Below are 19,306 nucleotides of genomic sequence, written 5' to 3'. Positions count from 1 at the left end.
CAGGGGCACCGGGACAGTGGGTCCAGCTCCTGCCCCCGGTGCAGGCAGGCTGCAGGCAGCAGTGCTGGCGGGGGGCCAGACACCTCTGCCCCCTCCTTGCTGCCATGTGCTCGAGACGTGAACCCTCTGGGACATTGAGCAACCCCCTTCTGCCGACGTATGGAGAATCTCACTGGGGATGTGCTGCAACATGGGATCCCACGGGGGGCCTGGGGACCAAGGAGTGAGCTGGTGCCCAGCCATGGGGGTCCCCAGAAACATCCCCTTCTCCTGAGCTCTCCCTGAGCCAGGCAGGGACAGGGACGGGGACAGGCACGAGGACCTGGCACCACAATGTGAAACTCCTGTGGCAGTGGCACGGAGCCATTGCTGCCCGCGGGGCACTGCGGATGGGGCCGCCAGCCCCCCACTGCCCCCGTCCTGGGGCAGAGGCCACGGCTGGGGCAATGGCCAGCACTGCCCATCCCTGGTGTCCATGCGGCATGTGGCAATCGGGGTAAATTGTTCTATTTAGGGAAAGGCCACAGGGTCCCTCATCCCTTTTGCAACCCTTGGTGGTGGCAGCTCTCCCACTGTCCCCACACATCCCAGCCAGGTGCCCACACTGCCACTCAGACATGTCCCCACTGCGCCTCTTGTCCCTTCCAAGGTGTCTCTGGCGTCTCTGGGTGTCCTGGCATGGGACCCAGTGCTGCACCAAGGCCCGTGGTTGCTGCTGGCCCTATGCAGGCACCAGCCAGGAGGTTGGCCACGTCAGGGTGTCTGGGCCACTGCAGAGCTGCTCGGAGCTACAGGGACGACACAGGGCTCTGGGGACAGAGGGACACAGGGGATGCTCTGCTCCCTTGCTCCCCCCATTTGGCTTCAGCACTATCCTGAGCTGCTTGTAGTGCTCCGGGCAGCAGGTTGGGGGATGAATGGGGCTTAGCAGCCCCAGTTCACTCTCCAGCTCCCTGTCCATGGGACATGAATCATTCCCCAACACTCCTCGTGCCTCTGGGGACCCTATCAGCCAAAAATGGGCCCCCCACATCCCCCACATCCTACTGGGAGAGGTCAGGGGGAGCTGCCACTGCTGGCAGAGATGGCAGGAGCAGGGGGACAGGGGCTGGGCCTGATGCCTGGCACAGTCACCATGGGGCTGCAGCATGGTTTGGACCATGAAATGGGTTGAAATGGGGTGCCCAGCCCCGGGTTTGGGCCCCAGGGAGGCTGCCCAGGGCCATTGGGGCCCCCGGGAGGTGCAGTGAGATCCTCGGGTTTCTGCTGCCACAGACCCCATGTTTGGGCAAGCTTCCCCCTGACCTGCCACCCTCCTGTCCCTGAGTGTCCCTGTGTCATCCCTGGCATTCCCTGCTGTTGGATCCCCCCATAGCACCACCAAGAGGCAGGGGGACCAAGGTGTCACAGCCCCAGGGTGCTGAGAACAGCCCTGCACTGAGCTGTCTCTGGCCCAGCTGCCTTGTGGCAAGGTGGAGATGGTGGGTCACAGATGACCCCGTGGGTGAAGACATGCCTGGCGAGGGACCTCATGTCATATCATATCACAGAATGGTTTGGGTTGGAAGGGGCCTTAAAGCTCATCCAGTTCCAACCCCCCTGCCACGGGCAGGGACACCTTCCACTAGCCCAGGTTGCCCAAAGCCCCGTCCAACCTGGCCTTGAACCCTTCCAGGGAGGGGGCAGCCACAGCTTCTCTGGGCAACCTGTTCCAGGGCCTCACCACCCTCACAGGGAAGAATTTCTTCCTTAGATCTAACCTAAATCTACACTCCTTCAGTTTAAAACTGTTCCCCCCCATCCTATCCCTACACCCCCTGATCAAGAGTCCCTCCCCCCTTTCCTGTAGCCCCTTTCAGTCCTGGGAGGTCGCTCTAAGGTCTCCCCGGAGCCTTCTCTTCTCCAGCTGAACTCCCCCAACTCTCTCAGCCTGTCCTCACAGCGGGGTGCTCCAGCCCCCCGAGCATCTTCATGGGGAACATCTTCATCCTGGGGAGTTGTGGCACCGAGCCCCCTCCCAGGGCCTGGCTGGGGTGACTCCTGCCCCTATATTCCCAGGGGGAAGGACATCTCCCAGCAGAGGTTGATGGCTGTCACAAGTGGCTGCAGACCAACATGTCCTCCATGAGCCCCATGGTGAAGCTCCAGCCCCTGGGAGGATGCAGCCCCCTCTGGGGGGACACTATGATGTCCCTGCACCTCCACGAAGCTCCAGGGTGGCCCCAGGTACCTCAAGATCATGGGGCCAGCAGTGTCTGCACACCTCAGTACAGCACTTGTCCCCATGGCAGGACACTTGGAAATCCTGGAGACACACAGGAAGGGACAAGAGGCGCAGGGGGGACATGTCTGAGGGGAGAGAGCAGGCGGCAGTGTGGGCACCTGGCTGGGACGTGTGGGGACAGTGGGAGAGCTGCCACCACCAAGGGTTGCAAAAGGGATGAGGGACCCTGTGGCCTTTCCCTAAATAGAACAATTTACCCCGATTGCCACATGCCGCATGGACACCAGGGATGGGCAGTGCTGGCCATTGCCCCAGCCGTGGCCTCTGCCCCAGGACGGGGGCAGTGGGGGGCTGGCGGCTCCATCCGCAGTGCCCCGCGGGCAGCAATGGCTCCGTGCCACTGCCACAGGAGTTTCACATTGTGGTGCCAGGTCCTCGTGCCTGTCCCCGTCCCTGTCCCTGCCTGGCTCAGGGAGAGCTCAGGAGAAGGGGATGTTTCTGGGGACCCCCATGGCTGGGCACCAGCTCGCTCCTTGGTCCCCAGGCCCCCCGTGGGACCCCACGTTGCAGCACATCCCCAGTGAGATTCTCCATACGTCGGCAGAAGGGGGTTGCTCAATGTCCCAGAGGGTTCACGTCTCGAGCACGTGGCAGCAAGGAGGGGGCAGAGGTGTCTGGCCCCCCACCAGCACTGCTGCCTGCAGCCTGCCTGCACCGGGGGCAGGAGCTGGACCCACTGTCCCGGTGCCCCTGAAGTGCTGATGTTGGGGGGCTGGGATGGGACAGGATGGCAGAGGCCCCGAGCATCCCCCCTCCTCACCACCCTGCTCCTGGCGTGTGGACACAGCGGGACCCCCGGCCAGCTTGGGCGAAGGCCACGGGGAGGCTGGGCCAGGACAGATTGCGCAGAGCCATGGACACGGCGGGGCCGAGCCCCAGCTGGGCTGGAGCCAAGCCCGGCCCTGTGGCCATCCAGCCCGGCCGCAGCTGGCAGGAGCAACGGGCACCCCGGAGACAGCAGATGGTGGGGGGTGTAGGGCTGGGAACCTCCCTGGGGTGACCCCACCTGATATCGTAAAAAATTAAATGATCTTTTCTCCACCCCTGGTGCCGTGGTTCTTCCACCCAGCCCTTGATGTGCCTTCTCCCCTGTCCCTTTGCCAAACCTCCCCTTTGGGTCCCTTGCTGACCCCCCCTCCTCTGCCAGGTCTCCCCTAGTTCCTGGCTCTGAGCTCCCCCGGGCTTTGTCCCCTCTGTCCGGCCCCGCGTCCATAAGCACCACGACGGGGATGTTTGCTTGGCCCAGAGCTGCTCCTGCCAGAGCAGGCAGGGACTGTGCCTGCCTGCACCCTGTCTCCTGACCCCCTCCAGAGCCCGGGGGCTGTGGGGCACCAACTGCAGTAACAGGGTGACTGGACAGCTCAGCTCATTGGCTCTTTTCACCTCAAACAACTTCACTCAACAGTCAGAATCCAATAGAACTCTTAAGCAGATATTCTTTATTAGCAGCGCTGGCGTCGCCCTGGGGATTCTCCACCAGAAGGGCGCCCAAGAATTAGTAAGGGACATCGGTTTACAGACACGCACATCATAGATATTCATTAGATTTCCTACGTGCGTAGTGAAAATAGGGTGAGGGTCTTTGGTGGTCGAGGGAAGAAGTAAGCAGTCTTCTTCCCAGCGTTCGCTAGCTGACCCTGTCCAGAGCGTGCGCTGTGAAGTAAAGTCCAGGTGCCTCCATCCGAAATCAGCAGAATCATGTAGGGAGCTACAATAGGGTCTCTGTGTCTCTGTGTTCGAGCCCCCCCTCATCTTAGTTTGCCCATTCTAGGAGTTGCCCAGGTGCCCACTGAAGGCCTCGAGTCTGCTCCCAGGGATTTCCATTGGGAGCCTGACGAGCGTTTCAATCTTACCTGAACAGACAAAGGGACCTCAGGAAACAGTTGAGGCTCAGGAGTCCTTGAGAAACAAATGAAGCAAAACACAAGCAAAGCTTTGAAACACATCACAGTTTAGTCTCAATAACTGCCAGAAATTCATTTGTTTCAGCCCTTTCCTTCCATGAGGAAATTCAAAAAGGCTTATGGTCCGGGCAAGACATTGTTCCCCAGTCTCTGCTGCAATCCAAATGTCACCCACATCCTGTAACACAGTTCCCTGGTGATTTTCTTTTCTCCAAATTTCCAACTCTTTTGCCAGTTGATTTCCAAACATCGTCGGGCTGTTCTTAAGGCCCTGAGGTAAAACCATCCGGGTGTATTGTGTTTCTCTGTTTCTAGATTTTCCTCTTGAAAGCAAAGAGCTCCTGACTAAATCTTATTAATATACAAAGCCACAAGCCCTAATCCAATGCACAAAGTCAGAAACCGTGATCCAGTAAACAGAGCACGGAATCCAAAAACCCTAATCCAGTACACAAAGCACAGAATTCAAAATTACCAAGACCAATGGGTGGGACCCGAACCCACAATTCTCCCAGAGGGGGACTGAAACCCCTGTTCCAGTTTCAGACCTCATGGGACTCAAACCCACAGTATTTCAGACCGGGTGACACTCAAACCCACAGTATTTCAGACCAGACCTTGTCCAGGAGGGACTCGAACCCCTCGGTACCCTTCTGGCCCAACCTGGCAAGGCTTTCGCCACATCTGACAGCAGGCAACCGGAAATCCTGACAGAATGCCTTTCATCTTACCAGGGGATTTGCTCCGAGCTCTTCGGCCCAGGGATCAGAGGCTCTCCCTGAGAATCCCTCGGTGCCGGCTGCAGGTCCTGTGATCCCACGGATCCGTCGAGATTCAGCAGCAGTGTACCACCTGGGTCGCCAAATGTTACCGTAAATTCGGTCTCAGAAGCAGCACCCTCTAAGGCTTAGCTGGAAGTTTTAGAAGGCAGGCAGTCTGTGCTGCAGCGCTGGGTGCACGAGCGATCATTCCACCCAACGGCCATGCCCAAAGACAAAAGCACATTTATTATAGGCAATAAAAGAAAGGAATATTCCTGTAATTTCCGAGAAGTACACACCTATTTCCAGAGGATCTAATGCCTGTGTCAATAAGTTACGCAAGCATCCTAAAATCTGTGGAAGGGTCTGAGGGGCTTTCATGGGGGTTTTAGGTGGTCTGCGGTGGTCCCTACTGGCTGTTGAAGAGGTGTCTCTTAGTGTCCTTTCACAGAATCACAGAAACATCTGGGTTGGAAAGGACCTTGAAGATCATCTAGTCCAACCGTTAACCTAGCACTGACAGTTCCCAACTACACCATATCCCTAAGTGCTATGTCGACCCGACTCTTCAACCCCTCCAGGGATGGGGACTCCCCCCCTGCCCTGGGCAGCCCATTCCAATGCCCAACAGCCCCTTCTGCAAAGAAATCCTTCCTAAGAGCCAATCTGACCCTGCCCTGGCGCAGCTTGAGGCCATTCCCTCTTGTCCTGGCGCTGGTTCCTTGGCTCAAGAGACTCATCCCCCTTCTCTGCACCCTCCTCTCAGGGAGCTGTAGAGGACCATGAGGTCTCCCCTCAGCCTCCTCTTCTCCAGACTAAACCCCCCCAGTTCCCTCAGCCGCTCCCCATCACACCTGTGCTCCAGACCCTGCACCAGCTCCGTTGCCCTTCTCTGGACACGCTCGAGTCATTCAATGGCCTTTTTGGAGTGAGGGGCCCAAAACTGAACCCAGGAATCAAGGGGCGGCCTCACCAGTGCTGAGTACAGGGGTAAGATCCCTTCCCTGTCCCTGCTGGCCACGCTATTGCTGATACAAGCCAGGATGCCATTGGCCTTCTTGGCCACCTGGGCACACTGCTGGCTCATTATCAATCAATCCCCCCCCCCCAGGTCCCTCTCTGACTGGCAGCTCTCCAGTCACTCCTCCCCAAGCCTGTAGCGCTGCTGGGGGTTGTTGTGGCCCAAGTGCAGCACCCAGCATTTGGCCTTAGTGAAACTCCTCCAGTTGGCCTCAGCCCATCACTCCAGCCTGTCCAGATCTCTCTGCAGAGCCTCCCTACCCTTGAGCAGATCAACACTCCCACCCAACTCGGTGTCATCTGCAAACTGACTGAGGGTGCACTCGATCTCCTCGTCGAGATCATCAGTAAAGATGTTAAACAGGAGCGGCCCCAAAACTCAGCCCTGGGGGACACCACTCGTGACCGGCCGCCAGTCGGATTTAACTCCGTTCCCCACCACTCTTTGTGCCCGGCCATCCAGACAGTTTTTTACCCAGCAAAGCGTGTGCCCATCCAAGCCGCGAGCAGCCAGTTTTGCCAGGAGAATGCTGTGGGAAACGGTGTCAAAGGCCTTACTGAAGTCAAGGTAAACAACATCCACAGCCTTTCCCTCATCCAATAAGTGGGTTGCCCTGTCATAGAAGGAGATCAGGTTTGTCAAGCAGGACCTGCCTTTTATAAACCCATGCTGACTGGGCCTGATCCCCTGGTTGTCCTGAACGTGTTGTGTGATGGTACTCAGGATGAGCTGCTCCATCAGCTTCCCGGGCACCGAAGTCAAGCTGACAGGCCTGTAATTTCCTGGATCATCCTTCCGACCCTTCTTATAGATGGGCGTCACATTGGCCAGTTTCCAATCTGTCGGGACCTCCCCGCTTTCCATGAACTCTGAGTTTTTCATATAAGGCCTCGTCTTGGCTCATTGCTCTGTCTGTGAAGTTTCTCAGCTTTCTTATCTTTGACTGCCACAGGTGTCTGCTGGTTTCTCTGCCCTCCCCGGGATGGACATGTCAGAGTTACAAAAATGATGTCCTTGGGCACAATCCTGTCCAAGGCCCCTCACAGCAACGTGCACCAACTGCTGGCAGCCAGCAGCTCACAGGCATCAGGATGACATCTAACATCTCCCTTCAAGGGATGCCTCTCCCTCACCCTTGACAGGAGACGCCTCTGGAGACTGAGATTTTGTGTCCTTTTCCCAATTGCCTTGTCGATGCCCCTTCCCTAGACAGGGCTCCCAGCTGCCTGGCCTCCCTCCCCTCTCATTCCACACTCCTGGCCCTGCGATCCCAGCACTGGAGCATCTGGGGAACGAGGTGCTCACCTGGGGGAATGCTGAAATCCTTCCGCCTCTCTGGCAGGTCACTCAGGGGTAACGATGGGGTGACTGTCCCTGGCTCTGCCGCCTCCTCCTCCTCTTCTGGCGTTGGCCCTGCTTCTTCCTCACCCCGTACACTGCCAGGGGATTTTCTGGGTGTTTCTTCTTCTGTCTGGGAGCACCCGACACCAGCGTGGGCTGGGCCCCTGCTTCAGGGGCAGCGCCTGCCCTCAGCCTTGGAGCGGCTGCAGCTTCTGTTGAGGACTTGGGAGGGGCCGCGGTGTCTGGGCGGTTGTTCCCAGCCCCAGAGCCCTTCTCCCTCCTCGGAGGGCACTGGACAGGCCTTAGCAGCACCCACTAGGTGTGGGCGAGGCTCCAGCATGTTGCAGTGACCTGGGCCCCTCTGCAATTACACTTTCTCCAAACAAACCCCAAAGCTCCAATAAGGGAGGAATAAGGGAGCGAAGTTCCAATGCACCGCAGGTGCCCACGGTTCCAGGCACTTGCCCGGGCGACCCCACGCCCCCAGCCACTCGGAATTCTCCAGCCCTGGGGCCGATCTCCGGGGGATTCTCTCCAATAGCTGCTTCACCCCCAACCAAGCCTGAGCCACGGGCTGGCTCCCAGCAGTAAGACGGCAACAGGTAACGCCAACAGTCCAGGGATATTCGAAATGCCCGGAATTCTTCAACGCAGCCGTAAACAGCCCCCGGGCCGACGCCTGCATCGCCATCGATCCGCCTCCCACCGAACAGCAACACCGGAATCTTCCCCCAGCTCGCACGGGGGGAGCCGCAGCACGGGCACTCCGCACGGCAACCGCGGTGATCAAACCTTCAGGGGCCAAGGGATCGCCGGGAGGCCCCGATCTGTCCCCTTCTCAGCCCAAAGGCCTGGCGGGGTTTGAACCCGGCCGCTGGCCAGTCCCCACGCAGCCGGTCGCTCACCTCCCGCCCCCGGTAACACACAGGAGGGACAAAACGGCGCGATCCGTCGGCGGAGCGGAAAAGCAGCTCCGTGCCGGTCCCAACGCAGCACTCACAAGCGCCACCCGACCGGGGCGCGCACAGGCGCTTCCTCGACCGCGGCGACCGGTGCGCAGCCCCCGCCCACCCCCGGGCCGTCCCACGCGATGGACAGCTGCCCTGGCCAATCCGAGCCCGGCCCTCCAGCCGCGCTCCCGCCCAGCCCGAGGCCCGTCCCCTCTCTCCCGGCCGAGCCCAGGGCGGCTCCGCAGCGGGGGGCGGGTGGGCAGAGCCTTTCCCGCGGGGCCCGGTGCAGCTCGGGGGCGGGGCTCCCGTCTGCCCAAAACGAAGCCCCGTGGCGCCCCGAGCTGCAGCCGCTGCTCCCGGGGATGCCGGTCCCGCCCCGCCCTCTCCGTGTCCCCCCCGGCGTCTGCTGCCCTGCCCAGCCAGGGAGCGGCTCCGCTGCACCCCCCGTGAGGGGCCCGAGGGAGCGGGGAAGCCCCGGGCCCGGCCCCTCTGGGCGCTGCCTGGGGTGCGGATGGCGCCGGGGCGGGATGGAGGGGTCTGGCCCTCGACGCGCCGTGTCCCCCGAGAGCGCCGGGCTTTGGTGCGGGGTGGCGGGGGGCGCAGTGAGGGCACACGAGGCACCGTCACCCCCCGTCCCCACCCCGGTCCCGGTGCGCGGGGGGTTGGGGAAGCGGCGACGGGGAGGGGGGGGGCTCGGCTGTGGGGGCTGCGTCACCCAGGGAGGGGTTGGGGCGGGGGGAGACCCGGCGTGGCTGCACCACCGGAATTTTGCCGGGATTTTAGGGGCTTTTTTCCAGGCGACGTGTTGGGCCGGTGCCGGCCCCGCTGGAGCTGCCAGGCCTGGCGGGGGGGGGGGGGTCCTCCGGTGGCCCCCCCGTGCCAGGGCCGTGCCCGCGCTGGCTCCTGCCCCGGGGCCCAGGGGTTCCCCCGGTTTTGCAGCCCGATTTCGGTGGGTTCTTTCTCCCTCCTGTGTTGCTGCCCCCCACCCCCCCGCCCCGGGCTGCTTATGGGGGGGGCTCTGCCACGGAAGGGGGGGGAGAGGGGACAGGGCCTGGCCTGGGGGGCCCGCAGCCCCCCTCTTGGGCTCCTGGCTCCACTCCCGTCATCGAGCCCCCGGGGCTTTCTCTCTGTCCCCTGCAGTTGGGGGGCTGGGGTCCTGCCTAGCACCCAGGGCTCCCCCCAGCCCCAGGGGGGGGCTTTGCCCACCTCCTGTGCCCCCCACCCCTGCACAGCTCTGTCAACACCCCCCCCGCCCCGCGCACCCCCGGGGCTGGCCACGAAACGGGGGGTGCCACAGCGTGACCCCCCCTGCTGATGCGGTCTGGGCACACTGCTGCCACCAGCCCCGGGGGACTGTCCCCAAAAAGCACCGGGCTCGGGGGCCCCCCCCCCCATTTCTGCCACGGGACAAACCCCAGGAGCAGTTTCACCCCCTCCATGGGGACCCCTCGAGCAGGATCCGGGGCGCCGGCATCGCTCTGCGGGATGCTCTGGATGGGGGGGGGCTGGAGAAGACCCCAGGTACAGCCCCCCCCACGTGCTGCCCCCAGCCCAGGCAGCCGCAGGAACCCCCCGGGACACCCCGCACCCACAATAAGTCTTTATTCCTTTGGGGACCAGTGAAAAGCTGGGCAGGGACACCACCAAAATCAGCCCTGCCACTGCGTGTCCCCCCCCTGCATCCCCATCGGCACCAAGCCCCATTCCCGATTCTGCTGAAGGCCTCATCCGGGCTCCGTGGGTCCCCGTGGGGACACACCGTCCCCGTGTCCCCAGCCCCCCCATCCTGCTGCCATTGCTATCAAGCTGGTGGGTCCCGGTCGCGACCCCATTTCCTCACCGTGGCTTGGTGACCTCGTGGCTCAGGGGCCACCAGCAGCTGCCATGGCTGTGGCTGCCAGGAGGAGCCCCCCACATCGTGGGGGGGGTCCCTGGGGACGCTCCTGCCTGGGGGTGTCACAGAGGGGAAGTCAGGGGCAGCCGGGGGTGGGGGGGGTCTGGCCAGGGGCTGCCCGCCCCGGCTGCAGCAGGTCTCTGGGGTCACCTGCGCTGAAGACGCACGCCCGGCTCTGGCATCTCTTCTCTGCCGAAACAACCAACCGTCTGCACGGGCCCCGCGCTGCTCCTCCCTGTGCCGTGCCGTGTTGTACCACGCCATGCTGTGCTGTCCTGTGCCGTCCTCCTCATGCCATGCTGCGCCGTGCCACGCCGTGCCGTGCCGTGCCACGTTACGCCCTGACATGCCGTGTCATATCACGCCATGCTGTGTTGCACCATGCCATGCCATTCAGTGCCGTGCCGTGCTGCACCGTGCCGTGCCGTGCCGTGCCGTGCCGTGCCGTGCCACGCTTCGCTGCCAATTGCCCCCACTGCAAACCCCGGGGCAGAGCAGCCAGGAGACGTGCAAGGACGCACGCCCGAAGGCAAACTCCCCCCGTCCCCCTCCCCACGAGCAAGACCCCCCTTTCCCGGCAGAGCTGGTGGGAAGGGGCCACCCCACTGTCCCCCCCCACCCCGCAGCGGGGGCGTCACCTTTCACCAGCTCGCAGTTGTAGGTGCTGCGCGCGTCCTGGGAGCGGAGCTGGATGAGGGCTCTGTTCCCATTGCGGGCGACGTCGGTGACCTCGAAGCTCTCGAAGGGCGGGATGAGGACCTCCTCCTCCCCGGGGAAGGAGGAGAAGTTGCTGATGCGGGCGCCGTAGCAGGTCTCCACCAAGAAGATGGTGTCCTGGCCAAAGAGCTGGCTGGTCTTGTTCTGGAGGGAGGTGGAGGTGAAGCGACCGAAGCGGACGGACTGGTGCTGCTGGGCAGTGAAGTGGATGCCCTGGACGCCCCGGTAGATGTGGTGGCAGCGGCGGGGCTGGGCGTCGTGCAGGACACACAGGGCCTCAGTCAGGAGGAAATGCAGCGTCTTGAAGCAGAAGGCGCCCAGATATTTCTCGCGGGAGCGCCCGGCCTCGCGCACGGCCGCATTGAACTCCCGGTACAGGGGTTCCTGCAGCGTGTACGCCAGGAGGGCGACAGCGTGCTCCGGCCGCAGTGCCGGCGGCTGGGGGACGTGGCCCTGCCGGTTCCGCCGTTTGGCGGCGGCGAGGGTCCAGGCCTCAGCATAGACGCAGTTGCGGGCGAACTCGCTGCGGTTGAGCTCCTCCAGCTCCTCCTCCATCATGCGGCCGCAGCTCCGGTACTGGTCGTCGAAGGAGTTGGGGGCCATGTCCAGTGCCACCTCCTGGAGGGGGTCAAGATCTCGCCAGGCAGGGGGATGCCGGCTCTGACCTGGAGCCGGGGGAGTTTGAAGAAGCTTCAGCCACCGCTGTAGCCCCTCCCCTGCTACCAAAAACCCCTCCACACCCACAAACCCAACACCCCCCCCCGCCCCCCCCCCCCGCCCCCCCCCCCCCCCGCCCGAGCAGGAAACCCCCGGGGGATAAATTGCAGGGTGCAAGATCCCGCCAGGGGCTCGGCCCTTTCCTGCAGGACCTGAGGCCAGATCCGGCCCCGCTGACCTGCGATGCGGAGCTGGCACTGACCCCCCACCCCTCTGCCGTCACACTGCTGAGGACGGGGCAGGTTGTGGCGTGGGTGGTGCTGACGGGGGGCATCCCCATGGGGCCGGGCCCCCACCCGCAGCCCCCGGGCTCTGGAGGGGGTCAGGAGGCAGGGTGCAGGCAGGCACAGTCCCTGCCTGCTCTGGCAGGAGCAGCTCTGGGCCAAGAAAATGTCCCCGTCGTGGTGCTTAGGGACGCGGGGCCAGACAGAGGTGACAAAGCCCAGGGGAGCTTGGAGCCAGGACCTGGGGGAGACCCAGCAGAGGAGGGGGGGGTCAGCAAGGGACCCAAAGGGGAGGTTTGGCAAAGGGATGGGGAGAAGGTGCGTCAAGGTCTGGGTGGAAGAACCACGGCACCAGGGATGGAGAAAAGATCATTTTAATTTTTTCATGTTTTAAGATGGTGTCACCCCTGTCTGGTTCCCAGCCCTACACCCCCGTCTGCTGTCTCCAGGGTGCCCGTTGCTCCTCTGGGAACAGCGTTGTCACCTCGGGGGCTTGGGGAAGAAGCAGCAGCAGCAGGACTGTAAGCACCATTCCAGCAGGCCTTGAGACACCTCCAGAGCCGGGCACTTCTGTCCGGTGCCACGTTGTTCCTGCTGATCTTGTCCCCATCCACAGCCTCGTCTGTGTCCAGGAGCCCCCGTGGCAGCTCCACTCTCTGCCCATTGAGCCACATTTTGGCTCCTGGCCGCAGCAGCTTCGCCTCCACCTCCATGCAGGTGGGGGGCTGGAGGCGCTCCTTGGGGTACTGGGTGTGTCCCGAGCTCTCTTGTGCCACCAGCTCCTCCATGGCAGCAAGCCCACACTCCGGGATGCAGAAGCAGCTGTCCCCTGATGAAATGGAGCCACTCGTCGAGGAGTGTATCCAGTGCGGCTGATACAAGCGCTGCCTGGGCAGGTCACAGAAGAAGCTGTCCAAGGAAACGGAGCTGGACATCAAGGGGGGGCTCGAGGAGTACATCCTCCTGGGTAGCCGCTGCCACAGGTCGCCCGTGCTTGGTGCCTTCGCGATGGCACTGCAGAGGAGCAGAGGGAAGTGAACCTGCTGCACCCCGCCGACCCCTCCGGCGGGACGGGCAGGGCACAGGCTGAGGGGCTGGGGCAGGATCTGGGGGTCTCCCCCGGCACTCACCATGTCTCCAGGGTCGGTGCAGGCTCCTTCATTCCTCTCTTTGTTGGTGGAGAAGCCGCCCAGGAAGGAGTTTGCTCAGGCCTGCCATGGGGTGTCGGCTGTTTGCAGGGTGCTTGGGGCCGCGACCGCTCAGCACTTGGCTTCTGCATCTGGGCTTTCGCTCTCCTTCTGCAACGTTTCTCCTTTTTCCTCATCCCCTGTAGGACGCCAAGAGCTGGGTGAGATGGGAGCAGCTCTCAGGCCCACACCACAGCTCCCACCACCACCCAACAGCATCCCACCCCCCGGCACAGTGCGGTGCAGCGTCACCTACACAGAAGCTCTTGGCCGTCGACGTGGCATTGCTCAGGACGAGCAGCACGTTGAGCATCAGTAGCGGGAGCCTCTGGGCCAGGGTGGGCCCGTTGCCACGCGCCATGACTGTGGGCCCAGTGCAGCTGCGGCCTTTTATACTGGGGCAGGCGGGCGGAGCCCCCTTTGTGACATCACAGGGCGGGCAGAGCCCCCTTTGTGACACCCGGCAGCCCCCCCTGCCACGCCCTTCCCCCTGCGAGGGGCTCAGGAGGGGCTGGGGTGTCCCCCTCGAAACCAGGGACCCCTGTGTCGGCACGGCGCGGCACGGCACGCTTGGAGGCTCAGAGCCAAACCGCTCGGGTCCCCGGGGCCAACGTAGCTGAGAGACCCCGTAGCTGAGGCCAGGCCCCGGCGCGTTGGGACGTGGCGCTTTCTGCCTGCCTGCGTGTAACGCCCGAGATCCACGCAGGAACCTTCACGGGACCATCTTTGTGTCCCGTCCCAACGGGGGGGTAGCGAGTAGCGGGGCGTTGCGCGCCGATCCCTCTGTGCTTCCATACTTGCCATTTACTGATCAGCACTGGCCAAAGGAACGACCGCATCCGCTCCGGCTGAGGGACCTCTGACTCTTGTGCCACAGCGACGGCGGCTCTTTTTCTGCCGCAAACTGAGGTTTGGGTGTTGAGTGCTGAGAGCTTGGATTTGTGAGCCCAAAGTCTCAAGAAAAGGGGGGAGCGCATGCCTGCTAGCCGATGGCTGCCAGCAGTTGGTGCTCATTGCTGTGAGGGGCCTCGGACAGGATTGTGCCCAAGGACGTCATTTTTGCAGCTCTGATGGGTCTTGATACTGGGCCTGGAGTCTCCATACTGGGCCTGGAGTTCTGTCACTGGGGTGGAGTCCCGATAGTGGGGCTGGGGTCTTGCTACTTGGGTGGGGCCCGATCCTGGTGCTGGGGAGCACCCACCAGAGCCAGGGGGTGGCAGCTGGATTGTGGGGCTGGATTTGGGGGTGGGGGTACAGATTTTAGGGGGGGCTAGATGCTGGACTCGGGGGGGGGATCCTGGACTGGGGGTGGGTGCTGGGCTCAGGGAGCCCCCCCCCCCTTCCTCCCCAGCCTGCCGTGAGCTCTGGGCTGGGGTATCCCTGCAGCCCCCTCCAGCACAGCGGGGACCAGCCCCTCTGCCTGCCGCCCTGTATTAAATTTAATAAGTTGCTTTAAATTGTACTAAGTTGTAGTAAGTTGTATTAACTTGTAGCGGCCAAAATAATTCACTCGTCACAATGTTCTTCTTTCTTTCTGCAGGGCAGGGGCTGTTTATTTTCTTTAATATCTCTTTTTCTCTCTTCTTACAGTAATACATACTCATACAATAATACATACTTTTGCTCTCATCCAAGCTCTTACTTCATAATACGCAAATCAGCACCTAGACAGTCATCAATACTCTTACCCCACAAACAGTTCCATACCACGCAGGCAGTCTCGGTGCTGCCATCTTCTTCACACTAGCACGGCTTCGTATCTCTCTTCCAAGGCCTGCTTCTCCTCCAAGCCTTGCTGCTTCTCCAGGCCTCTGCGGGCCTACGCAGATCCACCTTCACCGAGCTCTCTGGCTGAGCTCCCCAAAAGCTGACCTCTCTCCCCAAGCTGACCAACCAAAGTCCATTTGGCTAAGTATTGACTCTCCCACAGCTGTGCAGGGCTGACAGGCCAATGCCAACTTGCCTCTTAATCATTTACCAGTAAGACATAATTTGACTCTTAACAATAGAATCTCCCACAGCTGCACAGAGATGACACTCCCCCTCCCCCCCCCCGCCCCCCCAAGCCGGAGTGAGGGGCTCTGAGCCCCAGCGAACTCACTGCAATGATGGGGGCGGCAGGTGGGGACCCCCCAGCGCAGGGTGGGGGCTGGCCCTCGCTTGTCCCCCCCTCAGTGCCCCCTGTGGGGCCCCACCCGTGACCCTGCCCAGCCGGAGCGGCCATGGAACCCTGCAAGGGCTGCCCAGGGGGAGCACTGGGGGTACTGGGACACTGGGGGCACTTGGAGTACTGAGGACACTGGGGGCACTGAGAGTATTGAGGGCACTGGGAGGACTGGGGCACACTGGGAGAATTGGGGGCACTGAGGGTACTGGGGGGCACTGGGAGTACTGGGGGACACTGGGAGCACTGGGAGTATTGGGGGCTGTACTGGGTCTGGCTGATCCGGAATTGGTTTTCCCCTCTCTCAGCCCTCATGGTGCTGTGTTTCATGTTGGGCGCTGGCAGGGTGTTGATAGCACACTGGTGGTGTGGCTACTGCTGAGCGGTGCTTACACAGCACCAAGGATCTTTCTGACATTTCCCCCCCTGGGTGGGACGGGGTGGGCAAGATCTTGGGAGGGGACACAACCAGGACAGCTGACCCCAACTGACCAAAGGGATATTCCAGACCATCTGACGTCTGCTCAGTATAAACCTGGGAGAAAGGAGGAAGGGGGCGGGGGGGGGGGTGTCACCTTTGGTCCTCCGAGGCAACCCCTACGTGTATGGGAGCCCTGCTTCCTGAGAAGGCCCGACATTGCCTGTTCATGGGAAGTAGAGAATAAATCTGTTTTCTTTTTTGCTTCCGTGTGCGGATCTTTGCTTCGCTTTGCTTGTACTAAAACTGCTTTTGTTTTACCCACAAGTGTTGGGGTTTTTTCCTGCCTTATTTTCTTTCCCCTCTTTGGCCTGTTGAGAAAAAAGGGGGAAGGGGGGGGAAGTGACAGAGCGACTTGGTGGGTACCTGGCATTTAGCACTGGGGGGCACTTGGAGTACTGAGGACACTGGGAGCACTGGGAGTATTGGGGGCACTGAGGGTACTGGGGGGCACTGGGAGTATTGGGGGCACTGAGGGTACTGGCTGTGAGAGATGAGAAACCAGGCCTGTGAGAAACTGAGGAAAACAGCCTGAGAAAGCAAAAGTTGAGGCTGATTGAAGAAATGCCTCAAACCCTGGCAAGACAAAACTCTGAGTGACGGGTGGATGGTGGGAGGTGGAAGCTGATGAGGCTGCCCCAGTAACACAGGGTGCAGCCGGAGGAGGGAGCCCTGTGGAGACAGGACGGCTCTGCTCTGGGGCACCTGGCCAGATTTCAAGGGGCATCTGTCCAGTGAATGCCCTTTGCTTCGTTATCCCCCACATGCATGTTAAAGCCCTAACGAGGGCTAACATGATCATGCTAATTACATCACCCCAGGAAACACCTGACCCCTCCCGTACATGGGATACATAGGGATGTGGGTCGGCCTAGGGGACGGACCCAAGGGCAGTGGGTATAAATCAAGGGGGGGGGGGGTAAGAAAGGGGGGGCCTGGAGAGTGCAGTGAAGGGAAGAGGACGGCTGCAAGCGAAGAAGACGGCTGCCTCCTGGAACCCGCTGGTGGGATCAGCGCAGAAGCCCAGACCCATGAACCCCACCCCATTCCCTCTATCTCCCTCTTTTCCCTTTCCCATTAAGCAGTGCAAGGCATATTGTATTGCTTGCCACAACTTGCTAAATACTTAGCCAATTATCATGTGTTCAATTAGTACATTGTGGGTAGTTAATAAGTGTTTGGACTTGGAGAATTGTTGTCCGCTCCGTTGGGTATTTGTGAATCTGAGTCACTCGTCTCCCTCATCTGAGCGGGACGTGACACAGTATCACGGCTCCAGCCCCAGTATTGAGACCCCAATTCCAATATTGGAACTCCAGCCCAGTTTAAAGACCCAGCTCCCAGTATCAGCCCTCCAGCTCCAGTATCGAGCTTCAACACACATATTGGGATGCCAGTCCCAGTATCTGGCCCCCAGCTCCAGTATCAAGACCCCAGCCCCAGTATCAGGACCCCATTCCGTGTATCGGGACACCAGTCCCAGTATCAAGACCCATCAGAGCTGCAAAAATGACGTCCTTGGGCACAATCCTGTCCGAGGCCCCTCACAGCAATGAGCACCAACTGCTGGCAGCCATCGGCTAGCAGGCATGCGCTCCCCCCTTTTCTTGAGACTTTGGGCTCACAAATCCAAGCTCTCAGCACTCAACACCCAAACCTCAGTTTGCGGCAGAAAAAGAGCCGCCGTCGCTGTGGCACAAGAGTCAGAGGTCCCTCAGCCGGAGCGGATGCGGTCGTTCCTTTGGCCAGTGCTGATCAGTAAATGGCAAGTATGGAAGCACAGAGGGATCGGCGCGCAACGCCCCGCTACTCGCTACCCCCCCGTTGGGACGGGACACAAAGATGGTCCCGTGAAGGTTCCTGCGTGGATCTCGGGCGTTACACGCAGGCAGGCAGAAAGCGCCACGTCCCAACGCGCCGGGGCCTGGCCTCAGCTACGGGGTCTCTCAGCTACGTTGGCCCCGGGGACCCGAGCGGTTTGGCTCTGAGCCTCCAAGCGTGCCGTGCCGCGCCGTGCCGACACAGGGGTCCCTGGTTTCGAGGGGGACACCCCAGCCCCTCCTGAGCCCCTCGCAGGGGGAAGGGCGTGGCAGGGGGGGCTGCCGGGTGTCACAAAGGGGGCTCTGCCCGCCCTGTGATGTCACAAAGGGGGCTCCGCCCGCCTGCCCCAGTATAAAAGGCCGCAGCTGCACTGGGCCCACAGTCATGGCGCGTGGCAACGGGCCCACCCTGGCCCAGAGGCTCCCGCTACTGATGCTCAACGTGCTGCTCGTCCTGAGCAATGCCACGTCGACGGCCAAGAGCTTCTGTGTAGGTGACGCTGCACCGCACTGTGCCGGGGGGTGGGATGCTGTTGGGTGGTGGTGGGAGCTGTGGTGTGGGCCTGAGAGCTGCTCCCATCTCACCCAGCTCTTGGCGTCCTACAGGGGATGAGGAAAAAGGAGAAACGTTGCAGAAGGAGAGCGAAAGCCCAGATGCAGAAGCCAAGTGCTGAGCGGTCGCGGCCCCAAGCACCCTGCAAACAGCCGACACCCCACGGCAGGCCTGAGCAAACTCCTTCCTGGGCGGCTTCTCCACCAACAAAGAGAGGAATGAAGGAGCCTGCACCGACCCTGGAGACATGGTGAGTGCCGGGGGAGACCCCCAGATCCTGCCCCAGCCCCTCAGCCCGTGCCCTGCCCGTCCCGCCGGAGGGGTCGGCGGGGTGCAGCAGGTTCCCTTCCCTCTGCTCCTCTGCAGTGCCATCGCGAAGGCACCAAGCACGGGCGACCTGTGGCAGCGGCTACCCAGGAGGATGTACTCCTCGAGCCCCCCCTTGATGTCCAGCTCCGTTTCCTTGGACAGCTTCTTCTGTGACCTGCCCAGGCAGCGCTTGTATCAGCCGCACTGGATACACTCCTCGACGAGTGGCTCCATTTCATCAGGGGACAGCTGCTTCTGCATCCCGGAGTGTGGGCTTGCTGCCATGGAGGAGCTGGTGGCACAAGAGAGCTCGGGACACACCCAGTACCCCAAGGAGCGCCTCCAGCCCCCCACCTGCATGGAGGTGGAGGCGAAGCTGCTGCGGCCAGGAGCCAAAATGTGGCTCAATGGGCAGAGAGTGGAGCTGCCACGGGGGCTCCTGGACACAGACGAGGCTGTGGATGGGGACAAGATCAGCAGGAACAACGTGGCACCGGACAGAAGTGCCCGGCTCTGGAGGTGTCTCAAGGCCTGCTGGAATGGTGCTTACAGTCCTGCTGCTGCTGCTGCTTCCCCAAGCCCCCGAGGTGACAACGCTGTTCCCAGAGGAGCAACGGGCACCCCGGAGACAGCAGACGGTGGGGGGTGTAGGGCTGGGAACCTCCCTGGGGTGACCCCACCTGATATCCTAAAAAATTAAATGATCTTTTCTCCATCCCTGGTGCTGTGGTTCTTCCACCCAGACCTTGATGCGCCTTCTCCCCCCGTCCCTTTGCCAAACCTCCCCTTTGGGTCCCTTGCTGACCCCCCCCCCACTCTGCCAGGTCTCCCCTATTTCCTGGCTCTGAGCTCCCCCGGGCTTTGTCCCCTCTGTCCGGCCCCGCGTCCATAAGCACCACGACGGGGACGTTTGCTTGGCCCAGAGCTGCTCCTGCCAGAGCAGGCAGGGACTGTGCCTGCCTGCCTCCTGCCTCCTGACCCC

At 61.7% G+C, this 19,306-nt stretch overlaps 1 protein-coding gene across 1 annotated transcript; it reads right to left on the bottom strand.

Annotated features, from left to right (window-relative positions):
• Positions 1-3,689: 3,689 nt before the first annotated feature.
• LOC141920065 (uncharacterized) lies at positions 3,690-13,361 on the bottom strand. Its single transcript, XM_074816750.1, has 7 exons — positions 13,253-13,361; positions 13,070-13,157; positions 12,219-12,827; positions 11,768-11,901; positions 10,794-11,537; positions 4,920-5,040; positions 3,690-4,183 (listed from the first exon to the last, which is right to left on the bottom strand). The coding sequence occupies exons 1-7, from the start codon at positions 13,359-13,361 to the stop codon at positions 4,033-4,035; spliced, it is 1,956 nt and encodes a 651-aa protein (XP_074672851.1). The 3' UTR covers positions 3,690-4,032.
• Positions 13,362-19,306: the final 5,945 nt, after the last annotated feature.

The sequence above is a fragment of the Strix aluco genome, chromosome 2, assembly GCF_031877795.1.
Source record: "Strix aluco isolate bStrAlu1 chromosome 2, bStrAlu1.hap1, whole genome shotgun sequence".
Classification (NCBI taxonomy): Eukaryota; Metazoa; Chordata; class Aves; order Strigiformes; family Strigidae; genus Strix; species Strix aluco.
The sequence above is the reverse complement of the archived record's forward strand: the minus strand, read 5'-3'. Positions and strand labels throughout refer to the sequence as shown.